The sequence below is a fragment of the Leptonotus elevatus genome, chromosome 11 (assembly GCF_054856555.1).
Source record: "Leptonotus elevatus isolate MCC_2025b chromosome 11, RoL_Lele_1.0, whole genome shotgun sequence".
Taxonomy (NCBI): domain Eukaryota; kingdom Metazoa; phylum Chordata; class Actinopteri; order Syngnathiformes; family Syngnathidae; genus Leptonotus; species Leptonotus elevatus.
The window spans coordinates 10,059,185-10,082,422 of record NC_141249.1 but is presented as its reverse complement, the minus strand read 5'-3'; the positions used below and the strand labels follow the sequence as shown (position 1 = coordinate 10,082,422).

Sequence of the window (23,238 nt, the reverse complement as noted above, 5' to 3'; positions counted from 1 at the left end):
AAAGAAAAGATTATTAAAAATTAGGGACGTCAGACAATTAAAATTTTTAATTGTAATTAATCGCATGACTTCAATAGTTAACTCACGATTAATCACAAATTTTCTATCTGTTCTAAACGTACAATTTTTTTATATTTTCATACTCTTGTTAACAAAAGTAGAAAAAAAGTGAAACTAATAGAAATGGTTCAAATGAATTGTTGACGTCTACAGCCGTCAATGGCAGTGAATGAGTTAACCAACTAACTAATGATGACTTTTATTCAACTTGTGTGCATTTAAATGCTGCTTCTGTGTGCTCATGCTTTATGTCCATGTTGAAGCAGAAGAAAACGTTTCCACCGTGAGCACCGTGAGGGTGTTAAACAGCTGCATGACACATCTGGAACAGTGGTAACACGCCAGCCCCCCCCCCCCCCCCCCCCCCCCCCTCCTAGACAGAATGCAAATGGCTGCAAGTTGAAATGATCCAGAAGGATCACATAATAATAATAATGTGAGGTGAAGTGCAAAAACAGTAAATGTCCTGTTCACTTGATTGTTTGCATTGTCAGCACGAAGCAGCTCTGCAAAGACTGAAATTTGACACTCGCCCCTTCCCCCCCCAACAAATTCTCGCCTCATCCTCGGCCATATTGTTGCGCACAAGTGTAACAATGAGTGTGCGTGCCGATTCACGGATGACAAGTGGAAGTTTGGAGGTCGGTCAGATGTGGAGGCCGACATGTTTTTATGGAGGGGAACGTCTCCTGTGGTGGCCCTTCAGTTCTCCACAGGCACGCACACCGCAAAATTCTGGAACACATATTCCTTATTCCGAAGGACATACGGTGTATATGAAAAGTCAACACACCCCTCTTGAAATGTGAGGTTTTAAGTGAGACCAGGACAAAAGTATTGCAGAACTTTTTCCAACGTTAATGTGACTTGTAAACTGTATCAAGAAAAGGGAGGAGAAAAAAAAGAAAGAAATGCACACACTCTCTTGTAACTGTAGTGTCAAGTTATCAACAGTATAAAAAAGGACTACATGAATAAAAGGGAGAGAATAAATCATTCAAGGACCAGCGAACAATTTCAAGGTTTATGTACAGTTTTTATCCCAACTTTTCATTTTACAAGAAGTGAAAGAACATTGAACACGACAAGGACACAAACATACATGAGACTTGCGCAAAAAGTAATAATGAGGATGGCTTTTGTTTCAATACTGTCACACGGGGAAAAGCGGTGATTTCTTTTTTTTTTCTCTCGTCAGACTTCACGTTGCAATGCAAAATGTTCACTTGAAAGTATATGGAGACGTTCTTTTCAACAAGTCAAATAAAACATTTTAAAAAAAACATTCAAATGCGTGGACTATTCATCACAATTTCAATTTAGGAAAATTTCAGTTGACAATCATAGAAGAGTTTACAATACAAATGAAGACTAAAAACAAAGTGAGTATACTAAACGATTATTTGACGTCTATAGCCGTCAATGGCAGTGAACGACGTCATAAGAGGATTCAAACGAACAGTCATGTCGAGAAGCTGGACGCTATTTTCAATGTTCATCCTCCATCAAAAGCAACATGGCCGACTGATTGCCTCACTGGCGTTGACCGCCGCACCAAATGCGTCCGTCAACATGTTTACAAACACATACATGACTGTACATACACGCACGTCTTACCTTGAGGTAAACACTGGTGGTCATGTAAGACAAATAAAGATTTGTGCAAATGAAAGTAATATGTTGATAAAAAAGGTCCAAATAGGGCCTCCCGATAAAAGAACGATCACATGACACGAAGGAGCTGAACTGGCTTCAACGACGCACCTTTCGCATGCTTGACTTGAGGTCGTCGTCCGACGTTGGTCCTTCACTTGAATGCGCCGCTTGTGTTGGCAAGCGGTGCACGGCCAAGTCAAAACAATAACATTTGATGTGAGAAATGGAGAAGTGACAGCGGCCCCCGCAGGTGCTCCTCGTCACGGCCTCTGGGGGTCGTAGTGCTGGTAGCGGTTCAGCTTCTCCGGGTCGTTGGAGGCCATGTGGGTGAAATCCCGGAAGATGTCCTGGTAGGTTTCATCTCCTGGGACAACAAAAACAAAATCATTGAATACAAAAAAATAATAGGGTAAATATAATAAAGTATAAATGATAAAGGATGCAAGGACAGCTGGATGGATGTATCTCAATAAATATGAATATACGTACATAAAAAAAGTGATAGATAAAAAGAATAACCAATACATAAACGAGTCTAGAAACATTAAAATTTGAACTAGACAAATGATCAAATGTATGGAAACACAATGACAAAAACCTTTAAAGGGAAGTCAATCCAAAAATATATAATTTATCAGTTTACTATGTTGTTTGTGCTCCCCACTAGTCGGCGGCTATTTTGCCACTTGGACTGAAAACGATATCACAGTTTCTCAGGTAACAACCAATCACCGCTCAGCTTCAGAAAACAGGTGAGCTGTGATTGGTCGTAAAGTCAGCCCTTAGCAACTGTGATGTCCTTTTCAGTCAACACGAAGTGGCAAAATGGCCGCCCACTGAGATGGATAAAAATGGCTGGTTTATGCGCAATATTATTTAGAACGCTGTGTTTAGACATGTGGGGCCGCATGGAACATATGACAGAACGATAGCTACATTTTTAGGCCTTCTTGAAATCTGTATTTCTGATTAATCTAGTGAAAAATGTTTAAGAAGCCCACCAGCGCCCTCCCTGGTGCAGTAAACTAGCAAACCTTTCGAACGTAAAAAAACAAACAAAATTCCCTCCAGACATAATTTGTAACCCTATATTGTGGTTGTGAAAGGACAAACAAAACTGAAACTGAAAAGGAAGTCAGCCATTTTGCTTTGCGACAGCCATTTTGAGCGAGTTCCAGAGTTGGCATTTTGACGATCCCCTATGAGGGAATTCACCAAAATGAGCAGCTGGAATGGAAATTTCAATCCTACCAAAAAAATAGTTGCTTACATTGTGAGCTTAACTATCACATCATAGCAGAAACGACATCATGAATTCACATGAGAAATGATCAGCCAGTCAGCAGAGGAGAATGGAAACAAAAGGGTGACATTTTCAAGAAGCAGAAGGCAAGAAAAAAGTCAGCCATACCTGTCGGAGCGCCGGCTGGACATACGAAAGAGAAACGAGGCCCGGAGAGACAAAAAGATGGCGCAGAAGAAGCAAGCAGACACTCACGCACACGCAAGTCTTATTGTTAGCAACTGTATTGTGTTTAAAGTGCAGCCTTGTATAGACAACAAATACAGTTGGGTCGAGAAAGAAGCAAACACAAAAAAAGGCACAAAATCTGGAGTGGGAATTTACAACAACCGAAACAACCAACAGCTCTTAATTTGACACTCATAAAAATATATATTTGTTAAAAAGCTACAATTTGCGAAGTTGTAATCATACAGGTTCAAATTTGTTGATTGCAAGCGTAAAAGAAATGATGAGGCGGCTTGTCTCTCTCTCATTCATCATCTGATTGGGCGACTGATGAGGACGCCCTCGCAAGAGCGAAAGTGAAAATAACGACGATGGCATCCAATCACTCGTTTGTTTTCCTCTCTCCGTGATTGCTGACTGCTCTTCAGGCGTGCAAGCGTCCGCAGTCAGTAATCAGCGCCTTCATCCCCACACTTCTTTTCAGTCTTGTCATAGGTCCAAAAAGTCATTATTCCAAAAGTGACAAATTATTACTTTTTACAACAACAAAAAACGCAGCGTGCAAAGGCATTCAACAGTCCAGCAGCTCCCCTAAAAAGCACTAGAGGGCGCTGCAGCGTCATAATCATTTAAAGGGCCAGCGTGTAGTGGGGGTCCTCTGTTGTACGGCAGTGAAAGCGCCTGAGACCATCACTAAGAGAACAGACCATACTGAGGTCAGGAACTATATAAAGAAAAAAAAATAGACACTTGTAGACTATATCTATAAATATAGAACTAGCAACGTAACAAGTGGCCACCATCTTTGTGGAATTTTCTTTAAAACAAACAAACAAACATGAAATGAGCACATTAAATGCCTCAAAAAAGTCAAATTTTCAAAGCTCTTGATGCATTGTAATCAGGTTAAAACGGCCTCTTCAACCAGACTTTGAATTAAGACAATTTTTTAAACATTTTATTATTTTTTTTTTGAAATCCTGTCACGTTACTACTAAAACAATAACACTGGGCTGCATCAAAAAATAAACAAAAATGACAATTTTTTTTGCAATTTTTTTTAACAACTGCAAACAAGGATGTTTGTATTTATTTATTTATTTTTAAACCACTTTTCCTCGCAGTTTGAAACGTTTATCAGGAGCTTTCAAGGAGCAGCTAAAGTTAAGATTATCCTCTACTGGTTGCCTATACAATCTGTTGTATGCATCCAAGACTTTCTGAAGTTTAGTTGGTATCTTAAGACATAAGCATTTTCGTTGAAACTGCAGCTACTGGCATGTAACCTTTTTTTTTTTCAGCTTTACTTTTATTTTATACTTTATAGAAAAGCTGAAAGATTTTATATTATATATTTTTTAAATGTCCCAAAATTCCCCCCCAAAAAGGGGAGCATATGGAGAAAAACTAATGAGACATTTGGATTCTACATGTGAACCTGCCCTAGAAAATGTTGTCAAATACTTTATGTTTTTGTCCTTTTTCAGACCAGTGTAATCAAGCGTGCCTTCTTGTGCCAAGTGACGACGTATTCTTACGCTAGCTCATTTCACGCCGTTCGTAACCTCAAGAACCGCCGTCAACAGAGAACCCCCTGTACATTTAAGAGACTGGGAGAGTTAACTCACACATTTGTGTTGTTTGACAAAAATGATTTAGAGAAAAGTAGGCCCATGTGTGAGTGAGCGAGGGCCACTACAGTACATCATCCTACACACGGCTTCTTTAATCAAAGTGCTTGTGCGCTGTCCAAATATTTGGAGCTGCATGGAGCAGCAACACCAGATGAAAATGTGGTACGTTTTTACAACTCAGTCACTTATCTACACAATTCCAAAGCTCATTATTTGCACTGATTTGCATGAAAACCCCAACAACATTCGCGACCATCACAAGTCATTTTACAATTCTGGATTTCCTGCCTTTACATTACAAATCCTCCAGGCTTTCGACACCGTCATAACATCAAGTTAATTATCAGTAAAACTTTGGTCCGACTACACCATCTTTCTGTTCAAACCTGAGCATAAAAGATTTGTGTATGGCCATTTGAAGGGTGTACACTACAGATTGCCTGGAAATAAAATAAGACATCAAGATTGTTGCAGTTCAACATCAAAACAGAAAGATGCTTCATGGTTGGACATTCAACAACAAAGTGGCGTTGGAAGTTTAAAAGAGACAGTTCAGTGATTGCAGAAACACTAGTAGCCAGGTAATTCGGCTGAATTCACACTTAAAATAATAATAATAATAATGCCCTAGTATAGAGCAGAATCACACTACTTCATAAACTAGAGTTATTTGAAATGAATATATATTGCCAAACAGGCATAATTTGCCCTCACATTAAGATGAGCATGTCTAATATTGTGGTAGAGACCTAGCAGAAAATGGAATGTAGTATTTAAGTGTGTTGAAAAAAATGAAAATCTTTGAATTTAAAGGGAGGATTGCAGCCTCTACCTAATATTCTAGAGCAACTTTTCATCGTGTGCCATCAGTCAATATTTCAGCACGAGTCCTATGTTGAAACAGAATACTGCAGCAGGGCCCAAAGTCGAAATAGCACTGCACCCAACACTGACGCATCCCAGGGTGTTGCTGGTCGCTGACAGAGTTGGGCTCAGATCCTTTTCCCACTAAACTGGAAGCGCCTTCAAAAAAAAGCTTCCAATTTGTAAGAACTGAACAACACAAAACTCTGTTGATAATGTGCCTCCTGTACAAACTGCCCCCTTGTACCCCCCCCCCCCCTATTATTGCCCATTAGGTGTCATCCAGCTGCAGACTGATAAACTCCTGCATACACTTCCTGTACTGCATCTCAGTGGGACTGTTGGCGTTATATTGACCTGACTGGCTGTAGGGTCCCTCTGCCTCGCGCATCTCCTCGTTCATCTTGGCCAGTCGCAGCCTGGAGAGAGGAAACCAAATGACATCAGAAAGATTCCTATCAGTGATCAGACACAACATCTTTACAGATGAGAGATGATTCTGACTGGCCACTCAGACGAATGTGATCTTGTAGTGACACCTTGTGGTAGAATCTCCTTTATTCACACAGAAAATATAAAATAAGCATGAAGGACGATGGGTCGGTCATCTGCATCCATTTTCTATATTGCTTGTCCTCATTGTGTTTGCAGATGAGCTGGAATCTTTCCAATCTCTTTTATAGACAACAAGCATTCACACCTATGACAATGTAGAGTTCCAAAGTAATGTGCAAACTCTACATAGATTCAATCATCAGAAGTGTGAAGAAGATGTCACATCTCATTACAATGCTAGAGCAACCAGCAAAAAATGTGTGCTGACTTAAACAAAATAGATAAGATGTTTACTAAGACGAAGCTCGGAGAGAATTGGTGAACAAAAGATTAAGATAGTGATGATACTCACAATGTAACAATGTCTGCATTGGCCGCATCCACCGCGACGGTCAACGGCGTCTTCTCCTCGATGTCTGCAGCATTTTGATTGGCTCCTCTTTTCAAGAACAAACACACTTGCCTGAAAGTGAGACAAGTTGAATGTATGGTGTGCCAAAGTATTAGTAGTAGTTTAGGAGTCAAAGAGTGCCGATAACCAACCCTGTGTGTCCCAGCATGGTGGCGTGGTGCAGAGGTCCTCGACCTTGAGCATCCTGCTGATTCACATTGGCCGCGTTTTGGAGCAGAAACTCGCAGGTCACCAATGAGCCCTGGAAAGAAACATCAGTGACTGAAATCAGAATTAAAAAGTGACACCCAGAAATGTCTGCGCATGCATGGGAATGTTTAGCCAGCTAATGAGCTGACGCTGAGGTTAGCTTAGCGCTAGCTAACTCGCACGATAGGACACAGATGGATATAAAACTTAACCAAAAGTGAAAAAACCCTGGGTTCCGCCATTAGTCAGTGTAAGGCAAGAGATCCTGGAGGTTAAAGTACCGGTAAGTCATTTTAAACTAAAAAGGAAAACCTTCCCATGGCTGAAAACACTTAGCTCGCGTACGGTCTGACAGCAGCATTGGCCGCATATTTTGTTACACTGAGATATGTAAAAAAATAAATAAATACATAAATACATAAAAAGTGAATACGAGACTTGGTAAAGCGCTTTGGACAACAAGCGCTATATATTATACTGTAAGTGCACTCCATTTTACTATTGTGATCAAATTAGATTTGTGATTTTTTAGACTATCATGCGTCTTTCGTCAAACGTACAATAAGTAACCCATTCGAATTGATTTGAGATTCGCAGCTTTAACGGTAAATGAATAGCGAATGCGGATTTTGGCTGCGAGTCCGAGCTCTAAAACACACACACGATTTATTTTTACAAATTGAGATTTGAGTTGTATTTCAATGAGCTGATGAAGCTTACCCCCCGCACGGCCATGATGAGCGGTGTCCTCTTGTCGCTTTCCGTGTTGACCCAGTTGACTTGGGCTCCATGTGCCAGGGCCTCAGCCATATCAGGTAGACTGCGGGCATAAGAAGCCCAGTAGAGCTGAAGACCTGAACTGTATTCCTTGGGCTCGTAGAACACCGTCTCCTTGCAAGGCGATGGTGGAGGCAGGGTGGCTGGCATGGGCATGGGCGGAGTCTCAGCAACATCTTAATAATAAAGACAAAATATTTACATTCTTTTAAAACTGAATGAATCATAGCATCTTAATTTAAGACATTTCCACAACCTGAGAGTAAACATATTTTTGAAGCAAAAATGTAGGGGATTTAGAATTTAAAAAAACTTTTTTTTTTAGAAACATTTTATTATTAAATACAGTTTAAGCAATCAATTTTCTATCGTTTCCCCATTAAGGAGGCTAAGGAGTTGGAGAATATTCCAGTTGACTTTGGGCGAGGGGCAGAGTAAACCCTGAATTGGTAGCCAGTCAAATGGAGGGTCCACATGGCCAATGGCAGACATACCGGTACAACCATTCACACTCACATTCACACCTACGTACAATTTTGAGCCTTCAATCAACCTAACATAGATGCTTTTGCTACATGAGATCATATTGCACAATTCAAAGAAAAGGTATTATAAAAGTTGTTGTTTTTTTAATAAAAAAGCTAGACCACATATAAATGTTTTTGTTCTCTTAAATGCCCATGTTTGTGTGATTATGGCTTTAGTTTAGGTTAGAATTAATGGACTATGAGAAGTCTGACCGCATGTTTTTTACCTGCATCTGCCAAACTACTATTAGAGGGAGTGGTGGCCAGCATTTCCCTGCTGCCATCAGCACTCTGCTGGATTCCACTGTCTGCACTCTTGACTGCGGAGAAAAAAAAAGACCATCAATGAGGAACACAGATGTAAAACAACCTGAAAAATTATGTTTGATTGACTTATTTTAGTAAGTTCAATTTTAGATACCATATTTAATTTTTTTTCTGTCTTTTTTAAAGACTTTTGAGTATTTTCAACAAAATTATTATTATTATTATTATTATTATTAACTCATTCACTCCCAGCTATTTTGCGTTCTATTGCTATAAAAACATGGAACCCACCAAAAGAAAGATTCGTCTCTTCTTTCATCAGGAAAAAATGTATATTTCTATCTGTTTCCGTTTTACAGCAATAAGCATTAGAATGTATCTAAGTTTCATCATTATTCACAAATCTGCTTAGAACTGCGGGTAAATCAGCTTATTTTCAACATGGCCCTGGTTGATATCTTTGGCTCTGCTGCCACCTGCTGGCTGTTTTTGTAATAATTACCATTGCTTTAACCATTTTGTGCTGCATCAAAGCCTTCTGTATGCTCTAGCATAAAAAAACTTAAATACATCTTTGGGACATTTAAAACATTTTAAAAAGTACTTATTTATAAGTTTTTGGGAGCTAATGAGTTAATGATATTAGACATTTGTGATTTTATGTGTTAATTTAACACTGATTTTACTATCACTGTAAGGTGATCTTGTGTTATTATAGGTCCATGAACAAAACAATAATAATAATTATTGATATTAACATTGTTTACATATAAAGACAGGATGCATGAGGACAGATCCCCCAAACCAAGTTTCTACATGACAACATGAAGACATTGTATATCAATCAGGGAACCACAACAGTGTTGTGAGCATCATTCCCTCCCCAAGGAAAAAGACAACACGGAATAATTCTCTTCACACAAAGAATTCCTCTTGTTAGTAGGGTCTGGATGAGGAAGGAGAAGGCGAGAGGATGAAAGGTTGTTAGGATCACAGCCTCCAATTAGCAAGAGCCAAATGGACAAATGGGATGGAGAAGCAGGCCAAACATTAACATTGAATACTTACTGCTCCTGAGCTTGGAGGAGTTGTCAAAGTAGGAGAAGAGCGAATGAAGCTCGTCAGGACAGAAGAGAGAGTCCCGCCGGGCCTCCGAGCCACTGGCGACAGCTACGCAAGGGATGATGGGATTTGGGGAATGGAATATTGAGTAGCACAGGGTTTGAAAGGCAGGGTGGGTGGGTTCGGCGATTTAAGGTAGGCGGGGGGAGCAGGTATTAGTCCAGTAGCAAAGAACAGCCAGGGGAGGAGAGAAAGTGTGACAAAGAGTGAAAGAAAGAGTGAAGGCAGAAATAAGTTACAGTAGTTGCTTGGCTGACACTGGAGGAGGCAGACTACAAGAGGCAATGGGAGGCAAACAGAGCTTAGACATATGCTGTTCACAGAGAACATACACTATGCCAAAAGGCCTGTTCACAACAGTGCAAAAAACACATTAAGCGCAAGGGAATAGGACAGGCTGCGATGAGGGAAGGAAGAGTGACTCTTAATCTTAAAATGATGTGCTAATGTCATCATCTCGATCACCCGCAGACCTCACGACAATCAATTTCTGCATTAATACAACTATCATTGTTGGCCAAGGGTGCATCATTCCACTGACCTGACTGTCCAGAGGTGTTGGAACCAGGTCGAAGTTTGGGGGTGGGTGGCGGCGGTCTCGGTGGCAGGTGCTCGGTGCTGCTGCTAAGTTTCTTCTCCTGTTTGCTGAGGGACACCACCTTGCTCCGAAGCTCCTCATCAGACGGCCTGCGCACAAACCTGCGATCCACATACTTGGCTTTGATGTAGGCCTCTACCTCATGTCTGGTCAAATAAAAAGGAGAAAAGAAAATTCATAAATCAAAAGCATTAAGTAGTATTAAGTTGTATTTGAAAACTGATTGATACATATTGCCTGATACCAAATGCAAAACTGTAATGTCGGATAATACATCCCAATATATGATAGCAATCATGTAAATATCCCCTAATGGGCTTTGACTGGTCTATGGTTGATATCTCATTGGATACATATGCCTTGCTTAGGGGCAATGTCTTGACTGACACACCTTCTACAGTTGATAAATACATGATAAGAATTAGTCAAGTCAAAAGCCTGCATACTCAGTCAGAGAATTAGTACGGAATAGGATTATCTTTCTTCTTGTTAAAAATTATACCTTGGATCTCCTGGCTGTGGTTTTCTTGCTTCCAGCTCCTCTCGCCGAGCCTCATATATCTGGTTAATAACTCCATTGCCAAGTTCACACATTAGCTGTGAAAGATGGGTTAAAAGAGAGGGGGAGTGAGAGCACTTTTTGGTTGAATAGATCCTACACTTGTTAAGCACCATGAAATAAGAAAGAAAGAATGCTTAGTTGAAATTTAATTAAAGGTAGTTAATGTAAAGGAACAGTGTACATTAGAAGGGCCTTGTGCATTTGTTTATGAACATTAATGCTCTTCACCTTAAGCAGTTCTGGCTCCCATGAATCCAAAGTTAGCGACCGGACCTTTGAGAAATGAACGCCCAGACTTCTGCAGATAGAACGAAGAAGAAAAATAAATAAATCACACAATGTTGATTACAACTGGCCAGGAAAGTACATGCTGTTCAATGCGTTGCGAAGGTATTAAACAATATAGCTATTTTAATCTCCTAAAAATACTGTATTGGATGCTTAAAATACTGATCATGATGATTCCATTAGTAATCATTAAAATAAGGTAGGGAGGGGCTTTGTGCATATTGCATATTTTTGGTATGATGAATAACTGAGATTTTGATTTGGTGTTATTAACTCCAGATAGTACACTAGATGTTACATTTCTATGTTTGCAAGTTATTTGAATTTAATGATAAAATAAAAACCTGAATATTCTTCTAAGTAAGATTATGTTTTATAAACTCCCTCAAAAGGAGATTGCAATGTTTTCACAAAGATATCACGAATGATTTCAAGTTTATACAACCCGATATTTTTTTACCTGTGAATTCCAGAGCATTGGATACAAAGGGTGATGCCGAGATTGATGCTAGCCCAGCGTGGATCAGGCTGGCCGCAGTCACAGCAACAAGCGTTGCCCGGAATGGCAATGACTTTCTGCAGGGCGCTCTCTCCTTTTAGTGATCTCTCCTTGGACTCCCCACTAGAGTCTAAACTCCCTGTTGATGTGGAAGACTTCCTGTCCAGCTTCTGTGGTGGTAACACAGCAAAGAAACACTCATGGTTTGTTGAGATGGTCCTTGACGAATTATGACACTTCAAGATTGTCAGTGCCCAAATGAACACAAGTACAGATTACAAGTCATTACTGCTGATATTATTCCATCACATTTTCCCCTCAAGTCATGTTTGTTGTAGTTTCTTCAAAAGTGATGGTTTTGGAGAAAGGAGGATTCTGCCTAACACCAGCCATATGTGTTCTAAAAATGTAAATCTTCCTTCCAGCCAGTCAGCCTTGGCACAATTTTCTTTTCTTTTTTTACCTCAGCCTCATCTCCCTTGTCACGGAAGGCAGTGGCGATGCTGTTCTGGACTGCTTTGATCCACGCCTGTCGCAACTTCTCAGAGTCGGCTTGCATCATACAGCTCCTGTTGAGAAAAACAAGAGTCACACAACTGCTGCCTGCTTAATATGCACAAACATGTGGCTCAGTGTGTGTATGCCCGGTCTACTTTTGCATATTCCTGTGCTCATTAAAACTGACAGTGACAAGTAGGGCTTAAAAAAATAATGTGGCTGCAGTGCTGCACTATAGACTGATTTGTTTGTGTGCAGTGCATTCATATGTGCACTTACTTGGTGGGTGACACCACCTCGAAACAGAAGCGTCTCTCTAAATCTTCACAGTGTTTGACTGTGCATAGCCTCAGGTCTTCTACGACCACTGTCGGGTTGTCCTGGGGCAAATAAAGAAAACAGTAGGTATTGCAAATTCAAATATCTTTCTTTAGAATTGTTAAGTGTGCCTGGTTGAACAAAGAAAGGTAACATGCAGCCATTCAACCATGCGTCAGGTGAGAGGTAGAATTCAAAATTATATGCTATTCCCTTTCACAATAAACCTTAACGGATGACAAATGTATCCCTTGAATGGTCACGCAAATGATCAGTCTGGAATTGCAGATAGCATATATTTAATGCTGAAACATTCTATTATACACTCGAAATAAGCAACAGGCATGCATGTCTACTAGTTGAGGTTGGCGTCCTGGGAATCACTTGACATACCTTGAATTTCTTCTGGTAAACCAGCTGATTGTTTTGGATGGAGAACCATCGTCTGCAAAGGGATGACAGATTGTTAGCAGGGGAATTCCATACCGTTGTTAGGCTTACTCTGTTTTAAAAGACAATTGCAAATTCATTCATACTTTGGAATTCAAAATAAATGGTGTGGTGAGGCGTCATTATCATATCCATGCCACTCAAACAAATGCCAATATAAATATATCATATCAATGTTTTATATATATTTTCAATTATAAAGAGAGGTCCAAATCAAGCTTTGACTCACAACACTAGTCTCAAATTGTTCATGAGTCCATATTCATACTCTCTGAAGTGGTCGTCTCATACCTATTCCATGTCTTGAAGGCATTGCTGGCCCTCTTAAAAAGATAACCCTCCATGGCGATGCCATTATCTGCGTCCACGTTGTATTCCAACTTGGTGTCGTCATTTGAGAAGTCCTGCACGTGGAGGGAAACGTTGGAAAGGAAGTGATGAATGAAAAGCAGGACAAAGTAAGAAAACAAAACAAGACACGTAATCGTTGCGAAAACATTGGTGTGACTGACTGCTTTCTAAAGAGATGAGTGAGCCTGTGTCTTGTCAAGATGCCTTTCAGAGAGGCCTCAGTGGTTGTTTGGTTTGGTGATAAACAAAATATTTACTCAAATCTACCCATTTTCCAATAGTGTTGTCAAACAAACTGATGTGTTGTCATGGGACCTCCACTGTGTTCGTATGCTACCTCAGTGATCTATTGTTACACTGCATGTGATAAAATCCCTCCAGATTCAACCGCTTCAAATGACACTGAACACTGGGATGCATGCATTGTGTGCAAGTACGTGTATCCTTGAGGACTCAGCTTACATCAAAGGCAAGTGATCTGTCAACCAATTACAGCTATGGTAAGCTACACTTCATGGACAAAAGTAACCCTGGCCGTGACATCCACCAGTGATAGAGTTGGTCTGCAGCATCCACTCCCAACTATACTATTGTTGGAGAAATTATGTCAAGAATTTTTTCCAATGTCCATTCACCCAAAATAACTTTTAAGAGGTCACTGGAAAAAAATGATTGGCCTGCATTCCTGTTAATTGAATTGAAGCTTTATCCGAAGACTCGATTCAGAAAAAATATTTATTCTGACAATTATTATACAAATAATCAGGGATCTGACAAAGATACGTTTTTGATTTAAGCGTCACTAATGCATATCATCAATACTCTCATCTGAAATTGAGTCCATTCTTTATCCCAAACAGTGAGCATTGGTTCATGCTGTAGTCTTGAGTTCCATGAAAGTAATCCGAGAAAGAGCCTAAATGTTATTAGAACCCTCAACCCAGTCAAGCCACCATTGCATAACACACGCAGAGGTGAATATCATGGTCATTATGACAAACACTAGGACAACTGGGGTTTATTTTTGGGTGCACATCAAAGGTCCTGAAAAGGAAAGTAATGGTGAAAGTCCTACATACATTCAACCTGTCACCATTTGATTAAAAGGGACACAATTACTTTGCTGGTGGACCATTACAGAAGGGTAAAGTTAGGCTGAATGAGGAGACTGCTCAAAAATAACTCAGGTCTGAGCCGTGTACACACACACACACTTATACATGGACACTACTAATTATTGAGACCAAAGAATAAATGCATCCAATGACATGGCTTCACACCAAAATGCCAAAACAATGAGACATCACAAGAAAACATGCTGCAAAATGAAGACATCTACATGAAGCAGTCCTAAATGAAAGGGAAGTCGTGGGTGCAATCAGGTACACAAACACTGCAATGCAGTCCTGGTTGGTTAGTGCGGCAAAGACGAGATGGTGACATGTTGGGTTAGAAGATGTAAACCAAACAGAAATCAATGCAGTGATACTACGTACGGATGACCTCCAAGCACAAAAGTTTCGGTGGTCTGAGTCGTACTCCGTCACCTCCTAAATGTCACACAGCAAAAAGAAAAGAAACGTGTGCTTCTTGGCCCTGATAAAGATACGAAGATAGAATAGAAAACCGAAGCTGAATGAAATACATACATTTTAACAGTTTTAACAGTTATGGGCACAGGCTCAACATAAAATATGAACAGAGATGCACACAAATGCACACCGCAGGCTTTCTCACCAGATACCAAACATAGTGGAAACGACTAAAAATCTTCATTTTCGTCAATCCTGTCAAGTGCAGACAATCTTTTGCGATTCCCTTATAAAGGTCAAGAAGTCTTCTGTATCAAAAGCTTGAAGTGTAGCATCTCTAAGCAGCATGCCCATTTCCTAAACAAATGCAACTAACTCCTCCTCTGGCTGTGTGTGTGTGTGTTTCTGTCAAAACTCTGTCACAGCCACTGCTACTGCTCCTCCTCTGGAGGCTTCTGAAGGTCACCTGTGTGCCTGTTTGTGTGTGTGTCGGACATCCAATATTAAAGGAGACCGTGCTAAATAGCTCAGTCATCAAACATTTATATGCTATTTAGGTTACAAGCCACACACTCTTCCACACTTTCCAAGCTGTGCCCTCATGAAAGCAACCATGCTCTTTCCCATGTGACCATAGTGTCATGGGTGAGTAATGCACACAGTGGGAATGATTCACAAAATAGTGGATGTCTCCTCTAAAGGACTTCTGAGTATTGAAATGTCCAGAAATGAAATCAAATCATATGGTTACAGATGACTATAACATATCCCAACAGGTATCCTCTGTTTAATCTGTATCATAAAGGTTTTCAGGTTCCAATAATAACATCATCTTAAATGAAACTGTTAATGCCCAAAGTCAATTCATTCTATGAAGAAAAAATGTCATAACATAACTCGTCAATCAGTTTTGGTGATCGTGTGAGAAAATTGCTAAATAAAATGCTTGTGTTCTACAAAGCCCTTAACGTTAGGTAGGCGTTTCTAGTTTTTTGTCCTTTGTCCAAGAAACAAATTGTAGGCATGGAAAGGGAGTCAAAGTGGGGAAAAATGTGACCAAACATTGCTTACCTGTAAAGCAGCCTGAAGTGAGTAGAAGATAAATTGAGAAAAAGAGGATCAGACAATTTGTTAGGAGGGTATAGACACAGTGTTGGCAGACAGACAACATTTAAAACAGGAGGAAGAGGAGATGTGTTAATGTACTGACATGAACTGGCATGGGAAGAAAGAGTGGATATGCAAACAACACAACTAGTGAGCCAAGACGACAGAAACGGAATACGATGAAAATGTGAACATATGCAAAATATATACTGTACCTACCGACCTACCAACTTACCTCGACACAAACATATAACCAAAATAATCCACTAACAGACAAATACAGTAGTAATATATTTTTTGTGTGTATTTTTTTGTATTTTCAGTGCTACCACATACATAATTACTATATAACCCACTTAACTGATATGCCTGCCGTTCAGTGTATCGGTGTGTCGTTGAGATCATCATGAGTTATCACATTACATACACCTGACCTGAGGGTGACGTACTACTTCAATTACCTCAGTGTACGGTCAGTGGTTGACATCTTGTCTTAGACAACTTACATTTTCCTTGCATTGAAAATAACTTTTAAGTAAATACACACATATAAATGCATACACAAGGCCAGCAAGATTACAGGTTTCTGGTGGTTTTACATCACTGAAACCATTAAAACCCAGGCTAAGAATAGTAAAGAGTACGTCAAGCAAAGTCTATTCATGCTTATTTGTGGGCAGGGGCCATGTTACTGAAGTAGGGCATCATTCCTAACGGAGCACGTTTCATTGATGGTGCAATTATTTGACTGCTATTTGAATGACTTTGTCCTAAAATGGAATGAAATCAGGAGCATATTTTACACAAAAGTGTACCTTTTGCTGGATGGTGGAGTGTTTTTGCTCCATGTCCCGCTTCTCTTTGGCAGCATCCACCACCAGCTGGTCCAACTGCAGAGGATAACAGATTAGTCAGGTATGCTAAACCACCTGATCAAAGTCAATCTCTAAAACAATCAATATGAGATTTTACAAAAACTATTATTTGTAACAGATAATTTCTAATGCTTAATACGAAAATGGTTAAACAATTGTAATGGAAAACAGATGCATCATATTCTCGTTACAGATTTTAGGTTAGAACATAAATTAGATAAAATAATCCTTTTCCAACAAGCAAAACTGTCATCAGCAAAGGATTAATCTTGTGTGAAATCAGGTGGGAAATGAATGATAGAAAAAAAAAAGATTCTTCGAAGAGAGAGGAAAGCAACAAATGCCTGCTGTCATAGGGGATGCCACAAATATGCCAGTTTGCCTCAAGGCGTTGCGTTTCAAGTCTATTCATAATTTGTTGCCACAATGCGACCTAAATCAGAAAGCAAGACAAAAGCATCATTCTCTCACGACAGGTCAATAAGTAAAGAGGGCAAAATGAAGAGGTGAGAAGGACTCACATTAATGCTGACACAAAATATTTTAAAGCAACATTTATGTGAATAATTTTGAAGTGTTGTGACATGAAAATTACTTATTTGCACACAAAATCCACTTTAGAAATATAGGAGAAGGGAACAACCATTTCATTTCCGGAAGGAGCATTTTATATACTTTAATACTATGACAAATCCATTATATCATAACATATGTTATTTTAGAGGAAGATATTAAAACCATATAACTATCTGTGTAACAGAAAATAAAATAAAATGGTTTTTTTTTGGGGGGGGGGGGGGGGGCTTTGGCTTTAGTGTTGTTTGGGCAGGAAATGGGTGGACGGCAGAGCAAGAGTATGATAGCATCAGATGGGAAATATTTTCCCGCTGTCACAACCATAACAACAAGTCCAGTCCAGTCCAGTCCAGATAATCTATCTGCATACATTTTATTCAATTGCATGTAGAGCTCCACGCACACTTTCAGAGATTGACTCACCGTAACAACAATGTTTCATGTCTGCAAAGCATTCTCATTGTAATGACAGAATTGAACTCATATCCCGACATCTGTACATACATATGATAAGTATTACCGCTTTTGCTATACTAAGATAGCAGATATATTTACATGTCTCATTTCCTCACCTATCCACAATAATATATCAAATGGAAGCAGTAGCAATATTTGATGTTTTTAGTGAAATTTTGAATTTCCTGCCCTTAGTCATCATACATTGACAACAGACCTGTTGACAGCTCCTCCACACCTCCCTGCACAGGCGCTCCACTTTCTTCAGCTTCATGATAGAAAGCCAGTTAATCCTCTTGTCCTTGCTTCTAACTGTTTGGATGCTGATTCTCCCCTCTTCTCACTTTCACACAGATCTAAGATCGGTGTGTATGCAGGCCTCCACAATCACTCAACAGGGTTAGGCTTCATGGTTGAATTTTTCCTCTCCCAATTTTCCTCTTCTGTCCTTTGACGGTTGAAGCCACGCGTTTCCATATGTGCCTCTTCCTTCTCCGTCGATCACTATGGAAGATTACACTCCGCCTCTCATCCTGTCCTAACTATGAATCAACAAAAGCTTCTTTTTTTCTTGTGAAGGATGGTGCCAATTTCAGCACGAGAGCTAAAAACAGCACTTGTCTCACCACTCCAGTTTAGAGGAATGCTGTTTGAACTGTTCACAATTCAATTTCACTCACAAATGAGCCTTCTCTCTTGTTGCCACAGAAACACAATTTGGTCCGTGCTTCTTTAAAAACAAAAAGTACTCCATTCCTTGTAATGTATCATTCTTAGGTTTCTCCATCGCATTCTCTCAGCTGACTCGAAACTCGAGTGAGACTGACGGTGGGAAAACCTTCGAGCTGCCTTCTTCCTCATTCTACTGAGATCACCATCTCAAAGTCACACACGGGTGAAGAGGGAGGGCTGTTTATCATAGGACGCACATAGATTCACTTTACAGAGAAATATTAATTCCAATAATGCCACTATAAACTAGGGGCCTCTTATTTTAGAGAACTCAAATACAGTCTCTGCTTTAGACAAAATCTAAATGAGCCCATGAAGAGAAATGCTGTTATAATAAACTACACATTTCCTCTCATACATAATAATGACTGTTTATCCACCACACGGTATTGGTATGTAAACATTTTTACAGTTAGTCAGCTGCTTCTGCTTCACTCAGGATATCTCCAAGTTTGTATGTGATCTGTTGTCCACACTGTTGATATACCTTTATCAGTAGTACATTAAACTGGCAAGAATATTTGCACAAACTTAAGATAAACAACAATATAAATCATGTTACAATTTTCATACATTATCCTCTGCATTTAACATACAGGAAAAGCGGTGGCGGCGGGACAACTTGTGGATAGTGGTGTCCTGATCGATCGTCCACCAATCGTTTTTTTGGGACAATTTCCCAGGAAATGCACCTGATCGGGATTAGTCGATCAATGCCTTTCAATGATCACAAAAACTGTTCACCCGCAGCCAAATAGACTAGCCTGTGTGCAGTGTAGCATCCTCTTCCCCTTTCCTTCACACTGTATGCTACACACCAGACCAAAAAGTGAATCATAATATATGTTTGTGTCACAATCTTGTTTTGTTGTCACCCGTTGCTGTTTTTCTTTCAGTTGCAGTTTTACTTGAAGTGTGACGGAGGCGGAGTCTCCTGCGTCACACCTGCTGGGCATTTTGGCGCAGGACACACAGGAGGAAGATGGCAAGTTATTTTTGGTTGCTTGCTTGTCGCCAGTACGTCGGCATTTGCATACTCTCGTGCTTGTTCCCGCGTTGTCTTGTTCAGCCAGTAAGTACTACTGTGATTTTCAGTTATTGGTTTCCTTACACTGTGTGTGTATTTTTGTTCTCTGTTTTGGTCTGTTCCTGTTATCCTTCACCCGTGGTAGTCTATCCACATTGCTTAGTTGTTTGACAGTGTTTTTGTTTTCATGTCAATCTTTTGTCACATTGATTTTTGTTTGATTGGGTTTATTCACGTTATCGTACTATTCTTTTTCTGTTCAATAAACTCTGTGAAACTTGTTCTAATTGTTTGGGTCTGCTTTTGGATTCCACAACGCCTGACAGCTTGTGCATTTTCTGCACTGTCAATTTGAAATAATGTCCTGTTTTTTTTTATAAAAATAAAAAGAAGGAAATTTGTGTAGAATTTTTTTTATCGGATTCATCAATGAATTGAGAAAAATAAGTGACAGAATCATTATTGAAGTAATTATTAGTGAGCAGTTCTAAAATTGAAAAATGTGCAGCCAGTCCATGTGATCAGAATCAGTATTGGTCGATCTCGCTTATGGATGATCGGAACCTGCAGCATAAAACCTCTACCACACAGTACACGGAGAGGAGGGGGGAGGAAGTTGGGACTTTCAAAGAGGCCAACCATGCTCAAAAATTAAATACACATCACTTTGACAGGTTGCTTCTGCACAAAAGTATACCTGTATCTCATTTTGTAACAATTTTAAAGGGGAAGTCAACCGTAAACATTTATTGACAATAAAATGTTACATGTCACCTCACTAGTCTAAACATGACATTCTGATTGATATGACAATTGTGGAATATGAATTATGCAGCAAAAATCACGCAATTTTTATCCATCTCAGGGTGTGGCCATTTTGCCACTTGCTATCGACTGAAGATGACATCACAGTTGCTCAGGCTCAGGTAACGACCAATCACAGCTCACCTGTTTTCTGAAGCTGAGCTGTGATTGGTAGTTACCTGGGACCTGAGCAACTGTGATGTCATGGATAAAAATGGTTGGGTTTGCTGCTTAACTCATATTCCACTAACGCAATATTAACCAGAGTACCGTATTTAGACTAATGGGGCTGCATAGAACATATCACTGTCAATAATTTTTTGGGGGTTCACTTCCCCTTTAAGGTTTAGGTTGGTAAGTTAAGGCCCACTAATATTGTATGAATGTTTGATATCGCTGGCGTCGTGCCAAAACCTCATAAGTAACAATTTAGTAAATTTTATATTTTTTCAAAAATCTATACTATTACTTACCCCACGTGTAGATCTTATTTTTACAAATTGCTTACCAATCTAAGGTTCTGAAAATGGCTTGCTCTTTTTGATGCAATGTTAATGGTTGAACAAACATGCAGTTTTGGGGGCCTACTGAAAAATGATGATTTTGGAGATACAATGTTTCGGCCCGACGCCAGCGATATGCATGTAAGCGCGTGCATGTACTTCTTGTATGCTGTACCTGTCCTCCGAGCTGTTTCATTAGTGGTTGTAACTCACTGAAGAGGTCATACCCTTGGTGGAAAAATGTCAGGTGGGCATACATGAAGGACAGCATCTATGGCGAGGACAGACATTATTCATTGAGCAAAACCAGCGGAGTCACACTGGATTGTGAAACAGTGGAGGATATTGTACTTACAGATTTTAGGATTTCTGATCTTCTCTTGGACTGTAGCACATTAATCTGCAAAAATAAATAAAATATATTGAGCCATTTGGGCGATTGTGAATATAATGTGGTAGGTGAAAAGTAAAACATTTACTGAACCAGTTTCTTGTACTGACACCAGGGGGAGCTCTGTATGACAGCAGATGATACTGGTGTCACCACAGCTTCTAATTCTTGCCTCTAGCTTTGTCTCAATTGTATTATATTGCTTTCCAACACTACCACAATTAATTTCATAGCAGTCAATAATTAAAGGGGTTCACTTCATGATGTGATGTCATGTTGCATATTTTTATGTCCAACAACAGAAAAATGTCATTAAAGTGCTTCGGCTTTCAACTTCTCTCTTTGCCTGGTCATCCATCGACTTGACTTGTATGTCACTTTACATTGTAAAATGTATAATTACACTAAATGCAACAAAAACAGCAGAAAAGCTACATTCCTGGTCTTAGCTGTTTCCTACAAGACCCATAAGCGGAACATTTCTTTCTGCTGTGCAAGCAGCTTGCCACATAGATTTCCAATATGCAGACAAGAAGGCAAGAAAAACAGAGCTAAGCTTTTGTCTTCTAAAAGAAATTGTGCAATGAACCACAGGAGCAGACTACCAAACCTATTTTGCGCATCTGCATTTTTGGCTTCTGTTTCTTGCCTTTGAGGTTGTTTATGTTAGTCTTACACATGCCAGATTTAAACTCATTCTATTGCTCACTTTTTCTCTTTTACATATTCTTAATTTATTTAATTTCTCTGACATATGAATAATTAATTGTAAGTATGCATCCATCTCCACAACATATCTGAAGTACGATTCCTTCACTAGTAATGTTACCACTACAACTTTAAATGAATCCCGGTCATGTGGTAGTGTATTACTTTGTATTTAGTGGGATCAAACACATCTGAGGTTCATTCTTCCATGTACCACATCAGCATGTTAAACCATGACTCAGCAAATTAGGCTTTCAGTTCAAACCCAAGAGTGCTAGTACAGCATTTCAGAACTCCTGGTTGAGATTGAGAAAATATGCATGCTTCTACTTATTTTTGTCCTTCTGAAAAAAAAATCGCTTCAGAGCGAATTTTTAATAAGCTCCTCAAAAAGATTTATTAATAAATGAACTACAATGATGTAATGATTATTAAATAAACTGAAAGAAGAAACTTAAGAACATCGGCCAACTTAAAAAGCCAGTACTTTTTAATGACGTTCTACCATATGCTGACTGACATGGCTTTCAACACAAAATAACGCCTAATAAAATATGGCAGATTATATTTGACGCTTATGCCTGGCAGAGAAAAGCCTTGTACCATAACACTTGATTTCCTGTCACCAAATATTTATAATACATTTTAGATACATTAATATGCTACCCTACCTGTAAAACGTAGTCGAGGACGATGTGTCGGAAGCACTTGCGCGTGGCGGTAAGGATGTTAGTAGCCTCTTCCACTTCGTGCTGCTTGTTGCGAGGAGCCTGGGCATTTTTGATCAGTGCTGTGTCTTTTTCTTCACTCACCTTGTCAAATTGCTTCTTGGCTTCTTTAAACTTACGTAGGTCACTGGATATTGGATAGGGTGGACAGACAGGTAGAGTTTTAGGTGATTTTTGCCAAGGAGTCTCGAAAGACCATGGTAGGTGAAAGTGAAACTCGAAAAGAAGCCAAGTTGTCATTGATTTTGAGCCAACGGTTAAATTTCTTTAAATTAAAAATCCACACAGACGCCAGTCTTTCATTATGCTAATGAAGCTGTGTGCTTGAGAGTGTCCTGCTGTGCACACACATGAAATATTCTTGTGTCCCACATTTGTTCTCTCATGTCGTTAGGCTCAGAGAGATTAAGTCATATTTGAATGCTGTGCGGCACTGGGTAATATTTATGGAGAAACACTTTCCCTGCTCTATCTGAGAAGCATTGTGACTACTGATGTGGGTGTTAAGTCCTGGCGAGCCAGGGGCAAAAAAATCCTAAAAATCTAATTAAGCAGGGTTAAAATCCCACTGCTTCTTCAAAGCACAAGCCCACCTGGAGCGCTATATTTGGAAATAAGTCTCCATAAAAAAACATTTAAATAATTTTGCATCCACTTTAAAAGTATACGTTCTATCTTCCCTCTCATGTAATGTATCTGAC

The 23,238-nt window shown here is 39.5% G+C and overlaps 1 protein-coding gene across 5 annotated transcripts in view; it reads right to left on the bottom strand.

Moving 5' to 3' along the window:
* Positions 1-1,056: 1,056 nt before the first annotated feature.
* Positions 1,057-23,238, bottom strand: part of LOC147165761 (arf-GAP with coiled-coil, ANK repeat and PH domain-containing protein 2-like) — a 33,757-nt gene continuing 11,575 nt past the window's right edge. Inside the window, exons 6-26 of one of the 5 annotated variants that reach the window (XR_015096516.1) lie at positions 22,481-22,664; positions 21,066-21,110; positions 20,886-20,981; positions 16,553-16,627; positions 15,702-15,713; positions 14,595-14,648; positions 13,039-13,151; positions 12,691-12,742; positions 12,259-12,359; positions 11,945-12,050; positions 11,443-11,651; positions 10,923-10,992; positions 10,635-10,729; positions 10,076-10,278; positions 9,481-9,582; positions 8,373-8,465; positions 7,562-7,794; positions 6,784-6,893; positions 6,593-6,703; positions 3,128-6,104; positions 1,057-2,080 (exon numbers count right to left, since the gene is read on the bottom strand). Coding sequence is in view for 4 of the 5 variants with exons in the window: in XM_086089696.1 (XP_085945822.1) it covers positions 1,977-2,080; positions 6,043-6,104; positions 6,593-6,703; positions 6,784-6,893; positions 7,562-7,794; positions 8,373-8,465; positions 9,481-9,582; positions 10,076-10,278; positions 10,635-10,729; positions 10,923-10,992; positions 11,443-11,651; positions 11,945-12,050; positions 12,259-12,359; positions 12,691-12,742; positions 13,039-13,151; positions 14,595-14,648; positions 15,702-15,713; positions 16,553-16,627; positions 20,886-20,981; positions 21,066-21,110; positions 22,481-22,664 (2,230 nt within the window). In the remaining variant the exon portion in view is untranslated. The remainder of the gene's footprint in view (positions 2,081-3,127; positions 6,105-6,592; positions 6,704-6,783; positions 6,894-7,561; positions 7,795-8,372; positions 8,466-9,480; positions 9,583-10,075; positions 10,279-10,634; positions 10,730-10,922; positions 10,993-11,442; positions 11,652-11,944; positions 12,051-12,258; positions 12,360-12,690; positions 12,743-13,038; positions 13,152-14,594; positions 14,649-15,701; positions 15,714-16,552; positions 16,628-20,885; positions 20,982-21,065; positions 21,111-22,480; positions 22,665-23,238) is intronic. The other 4 variants (XM_086089696.1, XM_086089700.1, XM_086089698.1 and 1 more) reach the window with 4 other exon arrangements.